This window comes from Paralichthys olivaceus, chromosome 3 (assembly GCF_024713975.1).
Source record: "Paralichthys olivaceus isolate ysfri-2021 chromosome 3, ASM2471397v2, whole genome shotgun sequence".
Taxonomy (NCBI): domain Eukaryota; kingdom Metazoa; phylum Chordata; class Actinopteri; order Pleuronectiformes; family Paralichthyidae; genus Paralichthys; species Paralichthys olivaceus.
The window spans coordinates 24948794-24966755 of NC_091095.1; the positions used below are offsets into that span (position 1 = coordinate 24948794).

At 40.6% G+C, this 17962-nt stretch overlaps 1 protein-coding gene across 15 annotated transcripts in view; it reads right to left on the minus strand.

The window, feature by feature from the left end:
* Window positions 1–17962, minus strand: part of mcf2l2 (MCF.2 cell line derived transforming sequence-like 2) — a 122518-nt gene that overhangs the window by 18729 nt on the left and 85827 nt on the right. For 5 of the 15 annotated variants that reach the window (XM_069522563.1, XM_069522565.1, XM_069522561.1 and 2 more), the window contains exons 24-29: window positions 16157–16249; window positions 14816–14894; window positions 9677–9713; window positions 9366–9466; window positions 3838–3933; window positions 883–981 (exon numbers count right to left, since the gene is read on the minus strand). In XM_069522563.1, the coding sequence (XP_069378664.1) occupies window positions 883–981; window positions 3838–3933; window positions 9366–9466; window positions 9677–9713; window positions 14816–14894; window positions 16157–16249 (505 nt within the window). The remainder of the gene's footprint in view (window positions 1–882; window positions 982–3837; window positions 3934–9365; window positions 9467–9676; window positions 9714–14815; window positions 14895–16156; window positions 16250–17962) is intronic. The other 10 variants (XM_069522571.1, XM_069522573.1, XM_069522569.1 and 7 more) reach the window with 3 other exon arrangements.

Consider the following 17962-nt stretch of genomic DNA (forward strand, 5'->3'; position numbering starts at 1 on the left):
TGTTGCCCAATCAAGCGTAAAACATTGAGCCCACACACATGCACACCACCAAGTTCACTGTTTCTGTTTGTGATGACAAATGTGCATCATTGATGTGCAAATACTTTTCTACTTTACTCTTTACTCCTTTCTCTTGTTGAGGGTTAGGGGAAGAGGATGTCACACCTTGTTAAAGCCCTATGAGACAAATTGTGATTTGTGAATATTGGCTATACAAATAGAATTTGATTGATTGATTGATTACTTTTACTATCAAAGGGATAGTTCACCGAAAAATGAAAATGAAGGGTTCAAACAATCAAAGGGAGACAGATTAGATAAGCACACGATCAAGACTTGTAATGTTCACTTGCTCCTGCAGTTTTTTTTATAAAAGCTGCCATCAAATCAGGTATTTTGTGCAATAACAAGCTCAAAAAACAGCCATTAAAATCCTGAAGGGACTGCTACTGTACTCAGATGCAGTTTTAACACTCGCCTCTTGTTGGATCCAACAGCAGTCACCTGTGGGTCAATCCATGTCTTTATTGTGAACTGTGGGTTAATTGGAATTGCAGAATGGATTCTGGGTGTGCTGCAGTGGGTATTTGAATGTTTGACAGTTTGCATTTAAATACAATAAGAAAAAATATAATACAATAAGAAAAAATACAAAAACATTCTGCACAACCGCAGAAACATGCAATCATGGTATGGTAACATCATAGAATAACTTTGATTGTGTTGGACCTTTCTTTGTTTTATTAGAATCTAACTGTAGATCTTAATATATCTTAATGACTAAGTCTATCATGTGATGCAGTATAATAATTACTCATCATAGAAGAGGGTGAAAGAGCAATATGTGGAGGCAGGAAGGCTTTGGACAGCTAATTCAGGTACCTTTTGTGCGTCGCGTGGCGAAGGAGGAGGAAGTGGAGGAGGCAAGAGAGGAGGTGAGAGAGAAGCGGCGGGGGACCTCCGCCTCTTTAACAGCAGGGTCTACAGCCGGAGAGGGGTCAGGACACAGGAGGAGTCAGGGAGAGAGCCAAGCAGGGAGAGACGGAATAAGCGTAATCAAGTAAGAGAGATATAAATGAAGCAGAGGAGGGATAGAATGTTACATAGAAAAATAAGGACAAAACAAGGTGACAGATAAGAAGGGAAATTAGTTACACAGCCAGTTTATTGACATAAAACAAAATGATACTACTACTAAATATAAGAGGTGAAAGTATCACATTCATTACTTCTAATAATAATCTATCAGATAATAATCTATCTGATGAAAAATGGAAAGAAGAAGCCACCAATGCATGAAATACTGAAATATAATACAATATGATGTAAATCAAAACAAAACCACAAGAACAAAACTGACAAAAGCAAATCTTAACATATCCATGTCCACTCACTACGATTATCAGAGCTTACAACTACACGTTATGGTCTTCGTCATGAGTATGAATATGGGTTCACATGGCAGCAGGAGGTCTTATGGTGGGGAGACCAGAGGTTTGAGACAGATGTGACATAAAGCTGCAGCATGAAGGGATGGACACTTCAAAACCTCAGTGTGTCCAGATGCCACATGTGATGAGTAAGGATGTGGGGCCAGAAATGTTCTAATTTAACAGCAAACCTTTGCCACAACGTCAGCACAAGATCAACATGGGTGTCAGACCATGGGTTTGAACTACACACTTCAACAAGTCATTCTGTGATGTTGTCTTTTACGCTTGTGGATAGCAGTACAGTTTTAATTTCAGCTAAACAAGCGTCAGTCGATTAAAAATAGATCAAGCAGATGACTCCTCAGTGACGATTCAAGAAAGATGAGCCTCATGCGCAAACTGTGAATGTCTTGTTCACAGGTTTTACTTTAAATTTGCACTTCAATGAAAGAGAAGGAGTCAGTCACAGCCACCGCAACTTGAATGAATCCCTCCTTTCAGCACGGGCATCTCATTTTGCTGCAACACGTCAGAGGAACTGCTCCCGCTCGATTTTTCCTCATGCCTTGACGCCACTGAGGTTAACTGCAGGTTGAAATCCAGCTCTCTCCCATTGCTGAGCTCCAACGCGGTGATAAACTGTGATAAACCGGCCAAGACGCAGTGTGAATGTCAGAGCGCTTGCAAGTCACAGGACGCAGCAGACAGAGTGGCCCGTGGTTTCACTCCATTCTCCAGTGATATAACACGCAGGACTTATTGAGCGGTGAACGAAGCGGTGAAGCACGGGAGGCTGCAGGGAGCACTCCTGTTAATGGTGGGTCTATTCAACAGGAGGACACCTGCCATCGATTTACCATTGATTTCCATCTCATACTGCAGAGCTGCACATTCATCACTCAGAGTAGAGCTCAGGGCTGTGTGTACTTCTATAGTACAGCTGTGTGTGTGTGTGTGTGTGGCTGTTGTATATTATTTGTGTGTTGTTTTGTTCTGTTGTATGCAGATCAAATGTGAGTCATTTTTGCAAGGGATGAGGTCACACTGAAAGTTTGGGCCAGAACATTACACAGTTCTGTATCTGCTGCTTATTGACTGTCAAAGCATGAAAACACCGATAGATTTTAGTGACATTTTAATTGTGCAAAAACAAAAGAGAAATCAATTCAACATTTCAAACAAAAAAGAGCATTAAATCTGCTGCTTTAACAGCCTCCACTCTCCTAGGTTTCTACCCGACCTTGGAACCAGGCTGCATGGATTTGCTCCCATTGATTGTTGGGCCTTGGTCATATGCTAACAAGACTGGGTAAAGCCAAATAATAATGACAAGTAAGTGTATGAAATCTCAATTCACCGTTCACCACTGGGCAAACTACCGAGTGTCTATGAACGAGGTTCCAGAGGCCCTAGTCGAACCTGACATTGTTTGTTTCACAGAACCATCTGGAAGCGCTTTGTTGTAGATAGAAAAGGACAGGCACTTTTAAAAAGTACTTGGCAGGTGATCTGATGAACCATCTGTTTAATCACAGTTGCTATATCCCAGCATTCTAGTTCCTCCCCTACAGGACACTGATTGGTCCAAAACTCTATAGTCTCAGGCAAATTGAAATCTGGAAAGACAGATTCTCACTCGCCACATTGCCACAAATCATTTCTTTTTTAACTTTAGTATTTGTAGTCTTTGTTCAGGATGTTGGATCATCGTGTTTTCTGGTTTGTCTTTACTTGAATAGTCAACTGACTCCCAGCCTCACTTATCAGTCTCATCAGAGGCATGTGTGGCTTGAAGACAGGACATGGAGAGCAGAACCTGAAAGGTTCATCCTCCTTCAAAAATGTTAATATGCCTCCAAATGTTGATGGGGCTCGAATATTAAAGGGTGGTGTTTAGTGCAGCACTGCCCCAAAGAATTTAGCCTCGCCTGTCTGTCTGTTTATCACCTGCTGTCTCCCTGTCTTCAAACCATGTCACTTCAGCTGGAACCCATCCCTCTCTTTACTACTTTCCTTGCTGTAGTGCAGGCAGATGCAGATGATACTGACGTGAACAGATAAAAGCTGAGGAGGGGGAGCACTGGGAGATGTGGCCTTTATTATGCTGAGACACCGCGGGCGCTAGGACGCGTGAAGAGATCTGCCCTTCGACAACGAGATACACACTGACACAGAAAGCTATATAACATCTTAGGGGGGAAAAGGAAAGGAAAGGACAACATCAGTTGTGAGACAGGAGAGTGGAGACTGAATCTGAAAGGACTGAGACAGGAGAGAAGCTGCAGCTCTGATCAAGATGATGATGATGAAGATTGTCATTATGATTATGACAAACAGACAAAGAGGATGTTGGTGTTCACAAAGACACTAGCGAGAAGCCGACATGCTGATGTCATACTGTTACCTGATGGGAGAGACCTCCTGTTGGAAAGTCCCTGCAATGTGAAGCGTTTCCTAGCGTTAGCAACCGAGTTGCCTGATTGGCTGGCGGAAGCATCAACTGAGTGGGAAAGCAAGAGGGAGCTGTTGTTAGTAGAGCAGGGTAAATAAGATTAATATTAGACGACAGAGAGCGTGGACTGTTAATGGCAACTTGATAACTGAGCCTCAGCAACAACTTCAAAAATGTTTTCTGGAATATAAAGATTTAAATACCGGTGATTGGTTTGTTGTTGGTTTGTCGATGTTTCAGCACAATATTCAATTTGAATGCTCAGTGGATGAGTAATAAATAAAAAGGGCAAGGCGTTAAGACAAATCATTTCATCACAATAATGTTTCTTTCTCATCGGTCAATATAATAAATATTAAAATCTTAATAAATACCACACTGAAATGTTTACTGCTACTAAGCATAGTTTCTGACTGTGTGCACTGACACATTTCAAATGTAATCTGTGTTCAAACTGTTTATATTGTCCATCCCTATAAAATCCCAGTCTTTAGAATTGTTTCTGAATTTAGATCAATGTCTGAAAAGAAAAAGGAATTTAACACAACATCAAATATTTTGATACTAAGTTAGTATTATAAAAGTATTGAGGTTCGATGCCCAGCCCTCAAGTAAAATGAAGCTGTAAAAATATATTTCTGGTCGTTTTCAAAAGATCTTGATTAAAGGTGCTAATACTAACTTTCAGCAATGGCTGATTGTTTAGAAATGTCAGAGAGAAAGAACCTTGGCTTCAGTGAAAAAAGAACAGATATAAACATAAGAATATACGAGTAGAGAAGTAGAAGTAGCAGCCTGTCAGTAGAAGAAGCCAGTAGCACAGAACAAACAATACAAAGAACTCATCCATTTAAACCTGCTCATGCTTGAATGTATCTAATATAGGTGGAATACAGTACCGACTGCATTTATATAACACATGTACGCGTCACATTGACCCATTCACACAAACATTCACACAGCACTACTCCATCACTCACAGATCACATACCCTGTACCACACCCCACTGACAAAATAACCATCTTAAGCAAGCTGGGGTTCAGTATCTTGCTCAAGGGCATTTCATCAGAACAGAACAGAACCCCTACCCTTCAGAATAGAGGGTGATGAGCTACAGCCACAGCCTCACCCAAAGGAATACACTATTTTGAACTATACACCCATCTGCTGTGGCCTCAGACGTTTTCAGAAACCCTCACTCTCTGCACACTTTGTGTTGAAGGTTAAGGTTCAAATGGATACAAGTCAGATCTTTTTGAATAATAACAGCATCATGGATTGTTGGATTAAAGTTGTTTTACTGGATCTGTTTTTATAGATATTATACAGACCCTTTGCTGGGGCTGCAAACTGTGTTCAGGTGCTTCTTGTTTACTTAAATAGTGTTTATTGTTTAATGTGCAAAAGGTTTCCTTATGCATTTGGGCATTTATGCTGATTTCATTTTCAACGCCTTCCAATGAGGAGATTTTCAAAAACTCCATGTGTATCTGTGTGTACATGTGAAATGGAGTGTTTGAGAGTCAATGACGTCACAGCTTACTTTGTTATGTGTAATGAGCATGTGCCAGATAAAACAACAACAATGGCAGCTACCGGATTCTCTACGTTCGGTTAGCACTGCTGGGTCCAATTACAAGTTTAGCCAAATTTAGCAACACTGCACCACCTTACCGGAATGCACAGATATCTGCCTCACCCTATATTACATCGACCACAACATTCCTATTTTTGACTTTTGCCACCGACTGGCCTCGCAAGCTTGTTGGAGCATTTTTAGTTGTTTTGGTGCTCTCCTCTGGATGGAGATATTTTGTAAAATGAAAGTCATGTGGACAGAGTTTTAAAATGAGGGGAAAACATCTGGTCAAAAAAATATCCACAGTACTGTAAACAAGACGTAGTGTTATAAATATACTACTGCTGTATAAAACCATTGCTAAGGTCAAGCTTGCTATGGTGGTGAACTGTTCTTCTGAGGTGAGGGGGTGGGGGGTGGGGGGTGAATGGCAGGCAATACAGAGAAAACCTGCTCCAGACTGCAAGTGACCTGAGACAACCTGAGACCACATGAGACAACCTGAGACCACATGAGACAACCTGAGACCACATGAGACAACCTGAGACAACATGAGACAACCTGAGACTGGGGCGACAGTTCACCTTTCAGTACGACAATCACTAACAGCAAACAGCTAAGACAAGACTGGAGTGTCTTCAGGACAAGTGTCTGACTGTCCTTGAGCAGCTCAGCCTAATCCAAAAACACTTTCCACTTTTGTCATGATGGGTTGTACACTGATGGGAAGAAAAACGTCACTTTAACCCATTTAAAATTACGTCTATTACACAACAACATAAAGTGTGTCTGACTGCTTCCTGTATGTGTGTGTCTGTCGGAGCTAAAGAGCACAGTGACCTCGCTGAGAGAGAATATTCAGCCTATTCAAGCAAGTTTGCATGATAAACTTTTATCAGATGATTTTTTTCTTGTCCTTGGCCAAAGGCACCAACACACACTTTGTTTCCTTGACACATCCATAGACAGATATGTTACTAGGTAACTTAATTTTCCTTACAAACACAATTCACGTGTGTACAAGTCTAAACACAATGAGCAGTGAGACCATAGCCTGCTACTACTGAGGGTATAGGGTCAGAGGGAAGACAGTGAGGATATGTTGTATTCAGTATATACAGAGCATAATGAACCAACAGTGCAATGCTGTAATACATCACATATGTATTATTTTGTCTTTATACTATTTCTTTATAAGATGTGTGTTTCGGTTTGTGGACAGCGTTCGTCCTCTGCCCATGCAAAGTAGGATCAGCTGTCTAACCGCTCTTTTTACTGACATCATCATTATCACTTGACGGTGAAAAAGCAGGAGGAAGGAAAAAGGAGATTAATCTGGCTACATCATAGCACAACCCTGACTCCTTTTAAACACTAATCATCGCCTTGGTGATACATCTTTTGGTATATCAAAGTTTTCTGGGACTTTTTCTTATATGCTTGATAGAAGAGAGACCACACGTGCAGGTGGATGAAAACAAGGTGTCAGGAAGGTTGACTGAAGGAGGGGTGAACAGATTACAAGTGAAAGAGACAGAAGAGGACGACAGACGGAGAAAAGAGTGGGAGGTGTGAATGGATGCGAGGAGACAGGTATGGCTTTTGACCGCTGGTTTTATAACAGTGGCCATGCACCCATTTAAAGAGGAGAGACCAAAAACAACAGCCGTACTTAACCCTGAGCTTTTTACTAGCCGTGGAGATTGGAAGAGAAGTGTTTGTGTGTGTGCACTGTATAAAGCCATTTCTGAGCAGGGATGGAGTGGAGACGAAAAGGAGAATAGAGGCACTTTGTTTGTTCTGCGGCACTTACAGCTATTTTGAACAACACACAAAGTCAAAGACTAAAGGTCAGTCCACACCTTCAGTGTTTTTCAACTTCACTCAGTCAAACCGAAACAGATCCACATATATTTTGACAAATAGATCCATGAAAGTTTCTCTCGCTCTAAAACAGAGCTCCAGAGTGTGCCAGCTGTAAAATGCCAGCCTGATGTTTGAGTGTGTTTGGGGAATACATCGACCAGTGAGAATTGACGGCTGTGCGAATATAACATCATAAATAAATAAATAAATAAGCGTTCTCCGTTGCTTCTAACTTTCTCTGCCCGTTATAAATGTATAGCAGCATAAAGTAGAAGAGTACAGCAAACATCCGGCTGTTCTCATTTACTTCATCAGATGATGTTGCCATTGTAAAATCAGGATTTTATCACCGCAGCACGGCAGCTTGGAAGAGCCTGCTGATGTTAGCTGATGTTTGTCATGTGGAAAGAAAAACATCCAGGTGTTTATATGCTGTGTGTCGATGTCGACACAGGCAGGATTCCACTAATGCTGCTGCACTGATGAAAGTACGGTTGCAATAAATGAACCTCTTATTTGCAGTGTGTTGCATAAACAGTGATGACTTCAAATATGCTGAAAGACTGGACTGTTAGGAATAAAATGAAACATGATCTGAGCTGTAGAGAAATTCAAGCGTCAACCAGTGTGAGGTTAAACTTTAGCCACAGGGACCTCTAGTGGTGTCTGATAGTTCTTACAGGACACATTAACTCGGCCCAGACTTACAGGTCAGACTAAATCAGAGGACCAGTTCACACACATCAACATGGTTCGGCAGACTAGTGATTCTGATTGTGGAAGCCAGTTCATATCTGACCTTTGACCTTACCGTTCCTCATCTCTTTAGTCCTCATTTCCTGCATAACTTCTCTCAACTGTGACTTTTAAGTAAAAGCAAATATAATCCAGCCCCACCCCCTAAAACTGTTGATCCTGACTGAGGAGTAGCCGCCTGATGTCTCTGTGGCTGAGGTTTTATCAACTACATCTTCAGTGAGTTTAACAAAGGGCTCTCAGATTTCACCGAGGGTATCTAAAGTCACATCAAATTCTATTTCCATCTTCTCAATATGACAAATTATTGGCTCAATTGGTTTTACAATCTGTACAGCATATGACACACTCTGTCTGGAGAGACACCCCAGCAAGAATGAGGAAAGACAAAAAAAAAGATGGAGGAGACAGGTGGATCCCTGGAGATAATAAGTGTGGAGGACAACTGCTGTCGCCTCGACTCAGTCTTAGTTTCACAACACATTCACTAGTAAACCTCTATTGTCCACTGCTCTGGAAACAGCAGCTCTCAGTTACCTCAGACCTCAGCATTCTCCTCACAGCCTGCTGCTGGTTCATGAGGGGAAATGCTCACAGTTCACCAACGTTTAAGAAAATGGATTTATTTGACCATGTGAGTGAATCCACTACTTGGGTCAAACCCTGCAGCTGAGTTAATAACAGAGACTATTTTTACTTGATATTTTTACTTTCCTCTCATTGCTAACGATGTTGAGTCTAGAATCGTGTGATGTCTCTGGTGCTGGTATGATGTAATGAGAATTTATTTGCAAAGGTCTATGTGAGAGAGATGTTTCTAAATACAATAATAAGCCATATCCTCTGTTCTACTATGAATATAGCAGGTAGGAAGCATACTGGCTGTTTGCTTCTTCAGTTAATTGCGCTCTTTTACTCAATTTCTATGCAGCTCCCTTCTCTCTCCCTCTAAATCAGTGATGATGTAACGTCTGACTGGTACCTCTTGCTGTCTGACCTCCAAGTGACTCTATTTCCCCAGTGTGTGTGTGTGTGTGTGTGTGTGTGATTGTGTATTTGTTTGCATGTGGGCCTGCGTGCGTTTGTGTGTGTGCTGACTCACCTGGCTTTCCACTAACCTTCTGGTAAGTGGATGACCCGCTCTACCTCCTGGGCCACAGCCGCCCACACTTCACACAGCATTTCCCATGTATACTTAATATAACTTACTCTGAAATCTTTATCAGAGATGAGATGTTTGCTTTTGCAGGACAAAAGAATGGGTGTGTGAGCTCTCACCTCTCTTCTGTCTCATGTTGGGGCTGGGGTTGCTCCTCCTGAAGCCTGACTCTGGACTCGATGAATCAGACTGTCTCAGCGCCAGCTTCCGCACATTCCTACTGGTGTGGGCAAATGAGGCAGAATGTCGAGAACTTAATTTCCCACCATCTGACAGCAGGGTGCTAGTTTTCAGACCATGTGCAAAAATCTGCAGTTTGGTAAGTGATTTCACTTTTTGCTCTAATTTCTCTGCTGTATTAAATGTGCATGCTGAGGAGAGACGTCATGTCATTTTGTAGTTTGTAAGTGAAATGAGATTGGCGGCTCACCTCATGGGGGCTCCATAGATGTTGAGCTGGCTGGCCTCTGTAAACACAACGGAGACATTATGTTTTACTGTTCATCAAATGACAACAATGTTTCTTCAGCAACTTCCACAATGATCCACACGACTGTTACAGACGTTATTCATATGATCTGCCGCTTCAGTGATTAGGCTTGGTTGAAGTTCAAGCTGTGAATATATCTTGCTTAGAGCTAAGGGAAGATCAGAGTCATTGTTAAAAGAACCAAAGTTAAGATGAGATGTGACAAGGAACATAGATAGATAGATAGATAGATAGATAGATAGATAGATAGATAGATAGATAGATAAAAGTAGTCTGGTAAATAACTTAGAGCATCTGCAGACTGTACAACATCATGTACGTTATTAGAAGTATAAACAATGTAACATATCCATAATCGACAGTCACAGTGACTCACACAAAAACAAACCAGTTCCCATAACAGGAGACACGTACTGACCACATACAGATTAACACTGACACATTCTGTCCCTTAAAAGAGGGCATATTGTCCACTATATATATATATATATATATACATGTATTCTTACACATGAGTGGCAATCAGAATTCTGAGACCACTTTCAATTGAATGTCCTTCCTGAAAAACAAACACGAAGACAGCATTTCCTTCCTTACACAAAATGTGCAAAGCTGCTTTTTCTCAAATGTTTGAAACCTCCATTGTGCACATCCAATGTTATTACTTAGTAGTCTTCTTCTTTCCTGCCTTTGTTTGCATTGCTGTGCATCTTGGAACAGTGAAACTAGTGGCTGAATGTGCATGCACGTGTGTGTGAGAGATGAATAAAATGGGGACCTACTCATAAAAAAACAGCTCCATAACACAACTAAACTAAACAAGAGGTTGTGTTTGAGCTTTTTAAGTGTCTGTCTATTTCATTAGTGTCTAGTCCTGTTGAATCTGTATTGTGTTCAACTTGAAGGATACAAGATAGTTGTGTGTTAGTGCAGTGTGTTAGAGGATGACAAGTTATTTCCACTGCTTAAAATCTCCCAAACTGCAGTGTCAACCCTGGAAGCTGCTTTTATTGGCCTGATAGAAATCACTTTGCGGCTCTATAAAGAAAGTACAAAACACCAGAGCAGCAAAGCCACCGGGGATACAGCTCCAGAAACCAACCCATATCTAAACAAAAGGCTTCATAAATGCAACGTTAACAAATGTGGCCTGCCACAGGATTGTGCTGTGTGACAGGAAATCTCTGGAGAAGAATCTAGTAACATAAATGCAGACAGTGAGGCATTGCCTTGCCCAAATGCATAGCTCACATAAGTGAAATACCAAGCTGTGTGAATGATCTGGCTTGACAACTCCTGTTCCAAGCGACCAATGAAACCTCTGCAGAAATGCAGAGTCAGCGTGGAGCCATTCAATATGCTCCAAATATTGTATTCAGCAGAAGGGATATATTGTTTCATCATGGGGCTAGCAATGTTTTATTTATAAAGGCTGGCCACACCGAGGTGTGTGCAGTGATGTGTTACCCACGTTCACTACAGCAAAGAGCGCACAGCTTCATCTGTGCTGCGGGGGCCCACCTGTATCAACGAATCAGAACCTGGAATATTACCAAACGGGGAGTTATAATTATATTTTTGCATAATGACAAAGAGAAGCCTAGCAATACAACGAAAACTGTTGTGAAAGTAAAAAATAAGACTTGACGCAATACGTGACGAAAAAGAAACATATAAAAAGCTCCTTTATAAACTGAAAATTGCCAGAGCATTGTCAAATGAGGAGCAAGTATAAATGCTGAATGTTATCATTGTTAGTAAAACATAAAAAGTGAACATAACTAAAAACTATAAGTTGGATGAACAAAGCCTAAACTTGAAGAGTTAAAGTAAATGGGGTATTTTGTCTTGAAATTGTAATTGATGTTCCTAGTGTGTGTCACTATCTTGTTTCAGCTCAGCCTCCTGTCGGTTCCGCCTGTTGTCATGACGAGCCACTGGTGGCTCATCATAATAGAGAAAGGAAAATGGGATCTTGATCGAGTGGAAGATTGTAACTTCAGGATTTATTTATCTAGTATTTCTTCATCACACAAGGTTACCAAGTACAGGCCGTGCATAGTATGACACATTGATCAATGTCAAAATAAACCTTGTGTTTATTGTTAATTCATCCATCATCAATTGTTCACAACAGAATACACAATGTTGGTATGTTTACAACTCTCCAAAACACAGAGGAATCTAACCACAATGTATGTGTGTTCCTGTACTCTAAGCCTAATTTTTTCAGTGGGCTATCAGAGGATTAGGACTTGGTTTAAGGTTTATGGTTAGAATTAGGTTAGGGTTAGAAACGTGTGTATGTGTCTTCAGATTCTGAGACGTCTGCCTCTGGGATGTGTGATTCTACTCCAGCACAATGAAAATATTCATATGAGACAGGCTGTTATCTGGAAGTCATTGTTAGCACAGACATGAGTTTGCTATGGAGTAGCATACAAATCACAGCTATACCACAGAACGATTTATGTTGGTGAACTTATCATGGGCTGTCTCTTTCACAGAATGCGCTGGTGTTGTTCTGTATCTGGTTTGTGCCTGTTTTCCTTAAACTTTGTGTTATTAAATTGGTCCAGGCTCCACTCCTTCTCACAAACTTAGCAATAAAGCTTATCCGTCAACCAAGAATCTCAAGCAGTCAGTCATTTTCTCACCAACCTAAACATCCATTACCTGCTGTACCCAGCATCACTTTCTAGTCTGTGTCCGTTGTTACAGTTCAGCTGCTGATCATCAGATTCCACCTTTCTTTGTAGTGATGTCACCAAATATCTCAGCTTATCTTTGGTGAGTACACCAGTATTTCCACTGATAGATATGGTGGCCAGTTCTCAACCTTAGATCAAGCATAATCCTTCACTTTTTCAACATCTCATGGTCTTCACTACAGTTTGCTGGGTTGTCATGGAGATGAGTGTGTTAATTCTTTGACACAGAATTAACACCTTAAAATGATTTTGTCTAAATACCCAAAGCGACAGGAACCACACATTATCAGACGCTCCAACTCTTTTCTCTGTCTCATCATCACATTGTTACTATGGCTCTGCTTCTCTCAATCTTTTTTAGCACACCCAGCTGAAACAACTGCTCTGCTCCTTTTTAGCCCTTTCTCCATCCTGATTTTTTCTCACCCTCACCCTTCCCTTCTCGTGTTCAACTCTTCATTCCCTGCTGCACTGCCTCTCAGCCCCCATCTCCACCCTGGAAATCTCTCTCTCTTTCTCTGTCAGTCTCTTTGTCCCTGTGCCATCATTTCACCGCTCTCTTCTCCTCTCTTCCCATCAGGTTCCACTCCCTTTCTTTTCCCAGTCCAATTTCATTCTCTCTACATTCCTTACATGGAGTCACAGTTGTACACCCACACACACACACACACACACACACAGAGGACCATCAGAGCTTACACAGTCTCTGCTCTCCAGGCTTCACGACATGACTGCTGTGTTATCAGTCTGTTCACACCTTCAAACGCGCACACACACACACACACACACACACACACACACACACACACACACACACACACACACACAGGCGAGCTGTCAGTCGGGGTGAGTGTGTGGCACGCAGAGGGGGGGGTTTGTGTCAGTCAGGACCACAGAGTGGAACTGTGGACGAAAGGCAGAAAGAGGACCAAAAAGACACACGGAGAGAGAGGGTTACAGAAGAGCAGTGGACACACAGAGAGACCCGGGAGTGAGTTGATGTGTCTGAAAGTGGATGTACAGTATATTTTTACATTACTGTATTTGTGCTTTCACTATTATTAACACTTATCTTCACCATTGATTTATTATTGTTATTGTCATCTACAAAATGTCAGAAAATACTGTCCCTGTTTGTCTCTGTTTGTCCCTGTTTGTCCCTGTTTGTCCCTGTTTGTCTCTGTTTGTCCCTGTTTGTCCCTGTTTGTCCCTGTTTGTCCCTGTTTGTCCCTGTTTGTTCCTGTTTGTCTCTGTTTGTCCCTGTTTGTTCCTGTTTGTCTCTGTTTGTCTCTGTTGTCTAGCAGAAGAAAACCCAGACATATGTTTGAATTGATATCAAACAGAAAACCGTCGATGATCTTCACGTCTGGGAACTGCAGAACATTGAATGCACTATTTCTTAATAAATGACTTGAACAATTGATAACTTAATGATTATCATGGTAAGGAGCACTCCACTGATTTTACATGTGTTTATCAATTTTTAGTCCGGAGCCTTAGAAAAACATATATGTAACATAACAAAGTATATTAAAGCAATATGTCCTGTGTGGCTCTGGAGGAGTGTTCTAAAGTTTCTCATGGTGATTTCATCCAGTTTGAAAAAAGTGTTTTCATGTGCTTTTGAGGCGTGACTGACAATATGGATATCATCTTGAGCGATCTTTTGTTAATCTGTCTCTTGTTTGAATTGAAGCAATACTGAATGTACTTGAAATTAAATCATTTTACAGCACAGATTTAAAGGAGCTATAAAACCTGAACCATTGGGAACCTTTCATTGTAAAAAAAACAGTTAAATTGCAGATATGCTGGAAAAACTACTTTTTCTAGCAGAATATTAGTTGAAGGTTTTAGTAATGTACTGATTTCAATTAGTCCATTCACAGTTTATTTGTAGGCAACATAGTCCTCTGTGACCCAAAACCAATAGACCACTACACAGGTCATCTCAAGCACTGTCGGCTAGAAATTACATTTACATGCAACTCATTTGAAACAGAAAGAAATGTCCACAAAATTGATTAGTCTTTACCCTAAACTTGCAATTCTGAAGTGACTTGATTGTTCTGTCAAACTAATAAAGTGAGTGATCGATCCCTAAATCCAAATTTTAAAAAAAGAAGTAAAATCAGAGATATTTATTTTCTTCAATAATAAAAGGGCCCTGAATCTTCTTAATTGAAGATTGATGGATTTTAGTCTCTGTGACAATAAAAATGCTAAAAAAACCATCTTTTCTGTCTGCAGTTCACAGACAGTGTTGTGAAAAAGCCTGTGTGTATGCTGTGTGTGTGCGTGTGTGTGTGTGTGTGTGTGTGTGTGTGTGTGTGTGTGTGTGTGTGTGTGTGTGTGCGTGCGTACATACCTCTGCATGCCTCCAGCTGGCCTGTGAGAACTTTGCGAATCTCTGACACCCACATATTTTTAACATCCATGGAAGGAGCCTGGGGAATAATATACATACCATGCAAAAGAACACACACACACACACACACACACACATACACACAAACACACACAAATCAAGTATCTTGCATAACAAAAGCACCCCTGTGTTATTTTGAGTGAGAAACTTTTTAGTGGGGAAATGTGTGAGGTGCAACACTGTCCCCAAGAGGAGGATCATGGAAAACAACACTTGAAGCCTCCTAACAATCATTTATGAACAGAATTTAACATTAATGAAACAATTCAGTGGTTCTTAGCCATCAAAATATGAATTCACTGGAAAAAAAAAACTTTCACTCAAATATTAATCTTAATTTATCATTAGTGTATCACCCAGTGTTAAATTAAGTTTTTTTCAGGTGTATCTATTTCTGTAAAATAAATCTTTTCTTACACAGACACAACATGAGACAACATCAGTGAAATGAACTAAAAGGTACAGTGTGTCGAATTTAGTGATATCTAGTGTTGAAGTTGCATGTTGCAGCTGAACACCCCTCATCTCACCCTCTCCTTCCAAACATGAAAAAGAACCTGTGGTAGCTTCAGTTGTCATAAAAACTCAAAAGGTGTTGACCAGTCTGGACTAATGTAAAAAACATGGTGGCCTCCGTAGAGAGGACCACCTCTAAATATAAAGTATTTAAAAAATATAAGGGTAACAAAAGAACAACTATTGAAAACATCATGAGGATTATTCTACATTAAATTTCTGCCAATAGATCCCTTTGACCTAAATCTTACACACTGGACCTTTAAGTTATCAAACATTAGGACATTATTATATATGGCTTTATTAGATTGTTGTTATTGATCCATCACTGTGTAAGCAGGTGTAGCAGGTCGATGTGGCGCTAGTTTATATCGACCTCCTAGGATTCCAGACATCTGATTACTTAGGTCGAGAAGTAGAACAAAGTTCTGCAATACAATGCAATCACTTTTCATGTTTTGGACTGTTGTACTGTGAAATACCTCTTTTAGCCTCAAACAGTTACTTAAATGAATCAGTTTGAGAATTCTGAAGGTGAAATGTTTGATGGTTTGCTGGTTTAATATGTAGTATTAAATAACTTTGACATGTACAAATACGATCCAGATACATGCAAACATCAAAGTTCTCGTGCTGGAGTCCGATCTGTGACTGGGCTTAACAGACACTTGCAATGGAAAGAAACTTCAGGTACAAAAGTTGAAAAGTTATAAAAAGTGAAGTTTGGAAGGTATTGGTTAAATATAAACTGTATATATATCATACCTGGATGATGTAAACCTCCTCTCTGCCGTTGTACCACACCTCAAACTTCTTGCTGTCTCCTTTGACGTTCTCTGTGATGCCCACAGCGCTCATCTGGACAGACAGTGGGACAGAGATGCTGTGAGATGCAGCAGGCACTGAGGCTTAAGTTGAGATGTAAAATCCTTGACATCAGCATGTACTGTCAGAACACCAGATAAAATTAGCCAAACACTAAAGGAAACCTGACTCCACAGCTCATTCTCTCTGAACAGTGTGTCAGTATCATACCCTGAAAGTTTCCAAAATAAAGTAAAGTGCCCATAGAAGATTCAAAATGATCATTTTACCACGAAGCAAGGATCCAACTATAACATAGTGCTCCTTAGCCCTGGAGTTGCAGTCTGTAAGTTTGCTTCTTTTTTTTTTTGCTTTGTAATCTAAAACAATTAAGGGATAAGGCTTTACATATTCTAAATATTTCTAACACAGAAATTCTCATGAACAGACCAAATCCAACAATGAATTGAGGTTTGATATTGTGCGTGTAGCCAAAGCTGGATAGTTCTGATCTAAAGAGCTTCATTGTTGTCCAGAAACAATTATAAGCACATCAATATTATGCTGGCTGACATGTTCATTCTTTGCTACACACACACACACACACACACACACACACACACACACACACACACACACACTTCCAGCAAAAAAAACATACCAGACAAGATTTTTATAAGAGATAAGGTCACATGAAGTTGGGGCTCGTAGGGCTCTTGGACAGTTGCCCACTTTGCCCACTTGTTGATCAAGCTGGACCATTTATGACTTTTTCTCCCATTATTGAGAAGAACAATAGATATAGTATATTAATAATAGATATAATAGAGCATCATGAAGTCAGCAAACCACTGCTGGTAAAACAAAACATTTGTTCACATGTAATAACACGTAGCTGCTCTGGTTTCTTCCACTCCTATAGTATTTCTGTCCCACCTCTCTGCCTTGTGCTTCTTGTTAGTGTCTCAGTCTGTGTGTGTGTGTGTGTGTGTGTGTGTGTGTGTGTGTGTGTGTGTGTGTGTGTGTGTGTGTGTGTGTGTGTGTGTGTGTGTGTGTGTCATCCCTCCTGCTGCCAGTTCAGCTGCACAACTGTGACCCAGCCACTAATCAGCTCCTGCAGTGTATATATCTGCTCCGGTCTTATGCTCAGAACTAAAACTGAAGCCAAACTCAAGTTCCAAACTCTTTTTGAACTGTTGCAAATCTCCCAAGCTTCCATTGTGAATTTATTTTGGATGTGTGACAGATGCAATAAGAAAACGTCTATCTTTCTCTCTGAGTGAGCACCCTGCATGTAAATGTATCTGATTTTATCTGCACAGAGCAGCAGCTTGGAAATGTCTTAGAAGTGACTGCTGGTGCACATGTTGTCGAAACGCTCCTAATTCAGTCACTATTTCATTATTTCTTGTTGTGTTGCCTGAAAACACAGATGTAAATGAGTATTAAAATACTGCACACGTGAGGAGCTGACACCATGCAAAATGCAAATATGATGCCATGATGTCATGGATATGCAAATTGCGGTTCCACACCAGTCTCCAATTTTGCACATTGACCAAACAATGCCCAGACTTATAGTGTATTTTGTTTTGACCTGGTCTTGTTTTAGCTGCTTTATAAAAAGAAAGCTGTGAATCAACTATGTTTCCCTCAGCTCTGGCGCTTTTCATAGAGTAGATGATCCTTCCAACTTTGGAGTCCGACTCATCTTTATAGGTAAAGTAGCATTACTAGGTTCCACTGAACATTTTATTTAAGTGCTGT